Source organism: Labrus mixtus, chromosome 23 (genome assembly GCF_963584025.1).
Source record: "Labrus mixtus chromosome 23, fLabMix1.1, whole genome shotgun sequence".
In the NCBI taxonomy this organism is placed as follows: domain Eukaryota; kingdom Metazoa; phylum Chordata; class Actinopteri; order Labriformes; family Labridae; genus Labrus; species Labrus mixtus.
Genome location: NC_083634.1, coordinates 20,658,693 through 20,668,692, shown reverse-complemented (window position 1 = coordinate 20,668,692; position 10,000 = coordinate 20,658,693). Strand labels below are relative to the sequence as shown.

The 10,000-nt window shown below is 42.1% G+C and overlaps 2 protein-coding genes across 2 annotated transcripts in view; both read left to right on the top strand.

The window, feature by feature from the left end:
- The window catches only part of LOC132958955 (histidine-rich glycoprotein-like), a 14,495-nt gene extending 10,818 nt beyond the window's left edge, over nt 1-3,677 (top strand). Inside the window, exon 3 of the mRNA XM_061032032.1 lies at nt 3,622-3,677. Coding sequence (XP_060888015.1) covers nt 3,622-3,677 — 56 coding nt within the window. The remainder of the gene's footprint in view (nt 1-3,621) is intronic.
- A 1,851-nt stretch (nt 3,678-5,528) lies between these two features.
- Nucleotides 5,529-10,000, top strand: part of LOC132958954 (serine protease FAM111A-like) — a 5,655-nt gene continuing 1,183 nt past the window's right edge. The window contains exons 1-4 of the mRNA XM_061032031.1: nt 5,529-5,612; nt 8,388-8,456; nt 8,984-9,031; nt 9,117-10,000. The exon at nt 9,117-10,000 is cut by the window's right edge and continues 1,183 nt beyond it. Of these exons, the coding sequence (XP_060888014.1) occupies nt 5,529-5,612; nt 8,388-8,456; nt 8,984-9,031; nt 9,117-10,000 (1,085 nt within the window). The remainder of the gene's footprint in view (nt 5,613-8,387; nt 8,457-8,983; nt 9,032-9,116) is intronic.

Sequence of the window (10,000 nt, the reverse complement as noted above, 5' to 3'; positions counted from 1 at the left end):
GCTGCAGTTCCTCCAGTGTCCACTAGAGTCTGTCTCCTGCAGTGAGTCAGTCCTCATAGAGCTCTATGTTAAAATGTCCACCTCCTAACAGGTGACGTTTCCTTTTCCTTTGAGACATACAACGTACAAATATGTTACTTTGATGTTTCTTTTATATATAAGATCATGGTATTCATTTTTTTGTCTTGTTGTCATAGCGACAGCAGTCAGCCTGACCTCCATAAGTGAGAACTTCTTATTGTTGTTCTTCGTTCTGTTTGTTCTCTCCTCCACACATGTTCTCACTCTCTCTACATTATTTTTAATCGTCCATGAAACGACCTGAGCATGTATGTATGTGTGTGTGTGTGTGTGTGTGTGTGTGTGTGTGTGTGTGTGGTTAGTTAGGCTAATATTATTCTAAACTGTTGACCGAGGCTGTTGAAAGCTCCGGCTAATACCTCTACACACACACACACACACACACACACACACACACACACACAGACACACACACACACACACACACACACACACACACACACACACACACACACACACACACACACACACGTTTGAAACAGAGGTGTGTTTGATGAGGGGTGGGGCTGTGCAGACTGTCTGGGTGCGTAAAACGAGCGCCCCTCAGCTGGTCCAACAGGATCAGATTTCATCGATTCTAACCCACTCTCATGGAGATTCCTGATTGGCTGCTGACAAGGAAGATGTCAGCAGCTCTGATTTACCCAGAGTTCATAGCAGTTCTTGAAAAGAAAGGATGTAAGTTTGTGGACTGTACTTTTAAAGGTTCTTGTAGAGTTTAAAGGTTGAATAAATTAGCCGTACCGGTGCTTTAAGTAGACACCATAGATTGTATATCAGAAGTGGGCGTGGCTTCCATGACATCATCAATCAGTTTGTGCACATGCACCATAAAGACTCAAGTGTGATATTTTGGAAACGGCCATCTTGGTTCTCCTGAGTTTGAAGTGACCAAACTTGCCTCCGACTTGGTTTTTTGGATCACCATGGTAGCGACTTGTCAATCAGATTTAGCCCCGCCCTAACTCCTCCCCTCTTCCTGGACCATCATTTACTAAATGAACATGATGCTGCAGTGAAGAAGACGTGAACTACAGATTGAGACCATACACTCACGAGGAACATGTTTACTGAGGGAATAAATCAGCTGAGAAGAAGAAAGATTTTATCATCCACTTCTATACAATCTGAAGGATCCTATTACAAACAGGGGAGGCGCCCCCTGCTGGACATTAGAAGGACTGCAGGTAATAGACTCGACGAACACTTCTTATACAAAGTTTAACAGACAAGGAGAGATTTCTGAACCCTCTGAAACAGGAGGCACTGATCACACACACACACACACACACACACACACACACACACACACACACACACACACACACACACACATGAGACAGAGTCAAGCTGTGCAGAAGGACAGATGAGTGTGTTTTTGTTCCTCAGGGCAGAACCTCTTAGTGTCAAACTGACAGAGATAAGGACGACAAATTACCCTCAAACACACACACACACTCACACTCACGCACACACACACACACACACACTCTCACACACACACACACACACACACACACACACACACACACACACACACACAGGAGGTCAACAGTTCAGTCGTCTGTCGAGCTTCCAGAAACCAACAAAGAAGAAAAATTCACCGATCGGATTCCTCATTGGTCGACAACATTCAACCGACCTGCAACGTGTGAAATGATTTACTTTCTGAAAAATGTGCAGCAGATTCACACAAACACACAGAAGAGTCTGAAACATGCTGCACGACGCCATGAACGAGCTGCAATCTAAAAAAACAATGTGCTGCCAATTTCAAAATTAGATGCAAACAAAGAAAATGGCAGCAAATAAAAACGTTGCAGTGTACCTGGGCCGCTGTCAGACTTCTTAACATATATCACTTTTAACATATTTGTGAACACACACACTCTCACACACACACACTCACACACACACAGACACACACACACACTCACACACTCACTCACACACACACACACACACTCACACATACACACACACACACACTCACACATACACACACACACACACACACACACACTCACACATACACACACACACTCACACACACACTCACACACACACACACACACACACTCACACATACACACACACACACACTCACACATACACACACACACACACACACACACTCTCACACACACACACACACACTCACACATACACACACACACTCACACACACACTCACACACACACACACACTCACACATACACACACTCACACACTCACACTCACACACACACACTCACACACACACTCACACACACACACTCACACACACACACACACACTCACACACACACACACACACACAGTCACACACACACTCACACACACACACAGAGTAGATCTAATGAGTTAAACACTCTGACAGGCCTGATAATCGTGTGTGTGTCTAATTCAATTGAGCTGCTGTGAATTTCATGCTTCATTAACACACACACACACACACACACACACACACACACACACACACACACACACACACACACACACACAGAGCAGCAGCTGCAGATGTCAGCGTAAAGAATCAGTTAGAGGTAAACCACCTTAAAAGAACCTGAAGAGGACTCAAGGAAGGAAAAGGGATAGAGAAAGGCATCAATTTGAGGGAAATGAGATGAAAATGTTTCACCTTAAAACAACCTGAGGAGTGAAGGAGGCAAGGAAGGAAGGAAAGGAGGAAGGAGGGGGCAGGGAGAAAGGCATCAAAGTTTGAAGGTAAAGAGAGAGAATGAAGGAAACGTGAAAAGTGAGTTCTGTGGAAACACACTGATGGTGTTACACTGACCTCTGCTGGACAGAGACAGCACTACATCTGGATTATTAAACACACAAACAGACGGTGATGATCATCGGGCTGTGCCGCAGTGGTAGAGTCGGTCGTGTCTCTTGGTCGGGGGTTCGATCCCCAGGTCCTGAAGCAACATGTCTGATGTTTCCTGAGACAAGACACTGAACCCCAAGCTGCTCTCGTTGCTTCGTCGGCGGTGTATGAATGTGTAATAAATAGCAGCCTCTACCATCAGTGTGTGAATGTGTAATAAATAGCAGCCTCTACCATCAGTGTATGAATGTGTAATAAATAGCAGCCTCTACCATCAGTGTGTGAATGTGTAATAAATAGCAGCCTCTACCATCAGTGTGTGAATGTGGAGGTGTGACCTGCGGTGTAAAACAGAAACTAGAAAATAAATATACAAGCAAAATATACAACAAATCCATTTACCATATACCATCATCTGAGGTTGAGTTTCTGTTAAAGGCACAGACGACTCCAGCTAACAGAACAACAGTGCCCCCCTGTGTTCAGTTCTGTAACTGCAGAAACAGATCACCCTCACCTGTGTCTCGTTGTTCCCTGATTGTCTGTGTATGTAATCTCAGTCTGTCCTTCCTCTTGTTGCTAACCCATGCACCGAACCCCTGCCTGGATTAAAAGGATTGATTTTTGAACGTTACCTCTGAGTCTGCGTTGACTCCATAAACTGTGTGTCTTTGTGACACCTTCATTCTGTTAAAAATCCGCTACAGCTATCAAACAGGATCCGGCTCCCATCGCTCACATAAAGGAGACGACTAGTCCATGAACGACACATCCCTGGAGGGCATCCGACTACTCGGGATTTTTGGGTGATATCAACCTTGACTGGAATGATGGCTCATCAAAATCTTTGAAAGCCACTGCAATGAAACTTGGACTTTATCAATTAATCAAAGATCCAACAAGAATTGGCAAAACACGCAGCTCACTTATGGATCTTATCCTAACAAATCAACCCTCAAAATATGCAATGTCTGGTGTAATATATGCGGCTATTTCAGATCATTCGCTTATCTACGCAATAAGGAAAACCCTAAAATCTACAAAAACCCAATTTCAAAACTACCTGAATTCAATGCTGAATTTAGTGCTATTGAGTGGAATGATGAACTGTCGCTGGAAAATCCACAACAAATTCTAACACAAATCCAAACTAAACTTCAGACGATACAGAATAAATACACCACTGCCAGCAAGGTTCGACCTAGGCAGAATAAATTACCATGGATAAATTCTGAATTATCTCAACTCCTAAAAAAGAAGGCCACTCTCCTCAAAATGTATAAGTTAAGTCGAACACCTGAGAGCAAAAACTATTTCATACAAATTACAAATAAATGTACTACCGAACTGCGTAAGGCTAAAGCGGTCTATTTCCAACAGCAAATTACCCAATCTGCTCCCAACCCGAAGGCATTATGGCAGACCCTTAAGGTCATCACTGGCGAAAATGGAAAGAAAAAGAATCTCAATATGCAGATTTCCCTACAGGGTACTCTAATCTCAGACTCAGAAAAGATAGCAAGTGCCTTCAATGACTATTTTGTATCATCTGTCAAAGATTACTGAACCAATAGCACGACTGTACTATCGAGCTCTTAAGATCCACAGTAACCTCCCAAAGTGGTCACACCATTGCTCTGCACTCACACGCTCCAACGCCTTGACTTTCCAGAATTACATACACAGCCACGCTATTACGTACTATTTTCAGATTAAAAACAGCACTTCACCAACACTTGCTGCACTTCTACCGACACATAATATGAGACAAGAGCGCCTCACTAGGTCAGTCTCACAGGCACTCCTCCCCGTCCCTGCATACAAAATCAACTATGGTCGGAAGTTCTTCTTTTATACACCAACATTTGGAATGACATTCCCCATCACATTAGAACTTTACCATCTACCTCATATTTCAAAAATACATACAAATGACACCTTCTCCACACTTACACCTGCACTCATTAATTGTTCATGTACTGTTCACAGAAACTGTTTGTTTCTATTTGTCTGTATCTGCCTAGCCCATGCTAATGTCCTGTAAATGTGTTTGTCTTGATGTGTCATGACTGTGGTTTATGTTTCATGTTCCGCAGAACAGGAACCTGCTGGAAACCAGTTTTTAAACTGAGTCAGGCCCGTTAAACTTAATGTTACTTTTAAACCTGTATAATAAATGAATGAACATAAACCTCACTTTGTGACTAGATCAGTCCTCTGACAAACTTTTTAAAGAGGACATATTCTCTCCCTTCTCCACCTTTTCAAACAGTCCCCTCCTCCACCTTTTCAAACAGTCCTCTCCTCCATCTTTTCAAACAGTCCCCCTCCTCCACCTTTTCAAACAGTCCCCCTCTTCCACCTTTTCAAACAGTCCCCTCCTCCACCTTTTCAAACAGTCCCCTCCTCCATCTTTTCAAACAGTCCCCCTCCTCCACCTTTTCAAACAGTCCCCCTGTGGTCTAAATGAAACATGAATCAAGCACCAGAGGAGGTTTGTGACCCTGTATAAACCAGCTCTCTCAGAACGCTCCGTTTTGGTGTGTGTGTCTCTTTAAATGCAAAGGCTTTCAGGTGTTCTATTTGTTGGTGGCTCAATCAAGGGAGGTAAAACATGGACACGCCCAGGAGAAAGGAGGACAATAAATCTTTATACCGACTGATTGATCAGAGGGAAACACCTTACAGAGCCGCTCAGGTAAGACATCCTTCTTAACACTTAAAACTGATTCAACAAAAAAACAGTTAAGAATGAGGAACACCTTCTATCATCTCAACTGTTCAAAAAAAGTCTAAAGGGACTATAGAGGTCATTAGGATTTATATGTTATTGTTCAATTTATTTTGTGAATGTCTTCCTTTCAGTCGCTTTCAGGAGACTTTCTTCCTGAAAGCAGCCCCGGCTCTATGAAACCAGTGAAACACATGCAAAGTTTTATCTGATGCTGTTAAAAAAAAGAGCTACTTACTCTTTCCTTGGGAAGCCTCTTCGGGTCACTCAGCATTAGAAAACAGACTGCGGGAGTGTTTTTTAAACTATGCGGAAACAAATTTCAGGTTAGACACTTGGTGGACTAATACACATGTACAAAGGAAAGACTTTAAAGAAGGCCATGTCCTATCGCAGTCATCCAGACGGATTTGTTCATTACCTGCCTTGTTGTATTTATTGTATTATTTCTTATTTTAGGGTCTTTATATGTCGTAATTACTGTTAGCATACATAGCATTACTGCTAACAGGGGGAAAAAATGGTCTCCCAGGGGTAATAAAGACAACTTTCAACCGTAAAGGTGGCACAACTTGAAGACAACTAACATCTTGTGGGACATATTACTCTCTTAACTCTTGCCGTATTACATTGAGTTGCAATGTCAGGTGGTGTAGAAATAAAAAATGAAACATTTGTCAGCTGCTTCCTTCAGACGTGGACTACATCAACTATTGTTTGTCTACTGAATGCCAAGGTGAGTCAGCGCAGATCTTTCTGGAATCACTTTATGACTCAGCTCACCAGAAATCCTGTTATTCTACTTTACATTCACCTGTCTCCACTCGTAGAGAATATTACATGTTATCAACAGACACTTTACAAGACAGCAGATTTAAAAAATTACGCTTTGTTAAATAATTTATAAAGGACCAACATTAATCCAGCCTAAGCAATAAGCAGCATTAAGCAAAGTAACAGGAACCTGAAACAGAACCAGACTCATGTTTAATAGTGTAGCGTATAATTCTACTTCTAATTGTAAGTCGGGGCACCAGCTGAAAGTATGAGCCTAAAATAACCTTAGTTAATTAATAAATCTATCTCATATCATTGGGGTGAATTCTCAAGCAGTTAAAACCATAAAATTACACAAAGTACTGAAATTTTATGTGTGAAGTTTAATAAAGAAGATGGTGAACAAAGGATGTATAAAGGGAGTAAATATGTAAAGGATACTGACGTGACAACGTGAATAATAACAATGTTATGTATTGTTTGTAAGTTGAAATGGTGAAGTTCTATGTTAGAGTAACTAAGTGGGGATTGAGAAGGAAGAAAGGGGACTTAATGATTTTGATGAAAACGTTGATTTGAAGCTTTGCTCTGACACACCCACGACAATCAGAACCCTCCTTACTATGAGAAGCGTTCGGGAGAGCTCCGCCGAATGGTACCACACAGCCGTCTCTCAGCGGGTCCAAACAAGGTTCTTTAGAACTCAACGCTCTGACTCACTGACTTAGACACTGAGAGTCAGTTTGAGAATAACGAAAATAGTGTTCTGAAAGATTAGTGGTCAATACTTCAAAAAAAAGAAAGAAAGAAAAAGAATTAAGCACGTCGCTTAGGTCAAAGGGGACCTGAGTATGCGTGCGCATGGAAATTAGTAATAGAATATTAAGACGGGCACGAGGTCTGCAGTTCCTACGGTTCCGACCTTAAATTGGAAGAGTTTCGCAGGAGCAAAACGGGAAGAAAGCAAATGTAGAGTAAGAATAAGCATAAGGGTCCAAAGAACCAAGAGAGCGAAAAACAAGTGAGCAAAGAAAAAAACCAGTGAGAGAGTTCGTGGAGACGTGGTGTTTTATCTCCGGCGTGATTTTACGAGGGGGCGGGGCCTAGCATCTAACATGTCTCTGATGGTGTTCATTAATTTGATTCACTCCGAGTTTTACTTATTAAGACTATAAATAAGAACTTTGATCATATGAACATCACCATGTCAATATTCGTATGTAGAATTATCTCAGACATTTCAAACAAATATGTAATGAATAAGCATTACATCAAACCTGAGGACAGTCAGACGATTTCTACCTGTATGGAAATAAAACCAACATTATAACATTCAACATTCTGAAAAACACATTAATATAGTATGAAGAGTATAAAATCATATCTTCAAATACTATTTCCTAAACCTTAGGACAAGATCACAGAATTAACATATCATCGTTACCTCACCCCTGAAACTCAGATCAGTACAGCGCTCTGGCCACTAGGGGGCGGTAGTGCTCCACGTAAGATTCAGGGAGAGTTCACCAGGTAATGTGATTTAATCCTTAAATATATAAATCCGTCATAGATGATCGTAGCAGAATCTAACTCACATGAAAGTGTTAGTCTTGATGTCATGAATACATATATCCGATTCAGGGATCGAACCAACATTCTTTTATATCAGAAATGGATTATGTTGGTTAGGACAGATTGTTGAACATGTCTATCTATGAGATAGTCCAGATCACATCAAAGCCTCCCTTGCCGTGTTGATCAACTCGGCAGACGGCCGTGGTTCTGACCCCTTCTGAGTGTGCTAATTCCGAGGTCGTTCACACATAGTCGTGCTCTGTTGGGGTTGAGGTGTGATAGAGGCAGAAAGTAGAGCGATAAACAACAACAACCAAATGTGTAACGATGTTTTCCTGTGTTGTTTGTCAGCTCTGCGTTTATCGGATGAGTGCTCTTGCTTTTTCTCAGGACTATCGTGGCAGAAACCGCTTGACCAGGATGGACAACAGGAAGACAGGTGGAGCTTCAACCTCTCAGGTGAGCGCTCATGCTTCAGGTGTACCATTTAACGGGTTGGAGGCAGAGCGGCTGAAGTTTATGCCCTCATGGTGGTCAGGCGGACGGGCAGGCAGGTGGTTGGATGGAAGAAGATGACCTGAGAGTGCAGATGGGTGTGGTGATGTGCAGGAGTTCAGAGAGGTACAGAGGAGCGGCGTTATGGACGGCCTCAAAGGTCACGAGCAGAATCTTAAAGTCGATGTGATATTTAACCAATGAAGCTGCTGAAGGACAGGAGGGATGTGGTTAACGGAGGGGGTTCAGAGGCCCAGATATTTCTGTGGACGGTCTGCGTATAACACTTCATAAACAATGGTTTAAGTTGTTAGGAATGCTTATAATCATGAATAAGGACTTTTATTAAACCTTATAAGCACATTTATATTAAAAGTGGAGGGTTTATAAAAAGTCTAACCGAGGTTACCTTTTCACTCCCAGTTTGTACTTTGGACATTTCTGAATGAGGCCTGTTGTGTTTATGAATCTAAATCTTTTCCTTTTGACAGACTGGTACATCCTGCAAAGTGAAGGAAGAGAAGGGCGATGATTCCACGGTAAGCCAGAAATTCATAAAAAACATTAAATTCTTCTTACATTATTAAAGAACTCTGACATCGTTCTCACTCTGTTTTCTTACAGACTCAACATGATCATGGATTCAGCATTCAAATCAACCGCACAGATAAAAGAAAACATGAAATTAACTGTAAACGGCCTCAAACAGTGCTGGAGGCCATCAAATCACGTGATATTTACAAAACGCTTGGGTGGTCAGATAGAAACATTTTGATTCAGTATGGAAGAAGTGATAAAGAATTTCTAGTGGCCACACATTTCCCCTGTTCTTGTATCGAAGAAGGCGAGGTTCTGATCATATCTAAAACATCAGACCAGGTTGAACAGGAAAGAGAGGTCCGACCTCTACTTTCAAAGGACGACTATGTTGTCTTCTACATTGATACTACAGGAGGAAAAAACACCAGAACAAAGACACTGTTCATCAGCAATGCTGTCAAGAAGTTTAAGTTCCTCTGTGTTTACGGGGAGAAGGGGATAACTGTGGAAGAAGCTCTGAATAGAGACGGTCGCTTTGATAACATCGCAGGCTTCAATCTGACCAACAACGATGATTCAGACATGGTCATTCAAAGTAATGACAGCATTGATAACTTACAGGGAAGAAAATTCAAGATAGAGCTTTCAAAGGAAAAGGGAGCAAAAGGGAGTAAAAACCAAGGTGCCTCAGATAAAACCCAACGTAGGTCTGACAGCGGAGCAGAGAGACATGTAGTACATCAGAGAGGAGGGACAGACAGAACCCCAGGTCCATCAAACAGACCAGAACAGACCCCTGTCAGCGCAGCAGAGAGACATGTAGTACATCAGAGAGGAGTCAGAGTAATCCAAGAGTGCGGCAGTGATGTCGACCGTGAGGAGATTTATCAAATGCTGCGTCAGCAGTATCCAGACCTGAAACAGTTGATGGAAAGTAGATTTCCTGGTGATTCTTATGAGAGAGAACT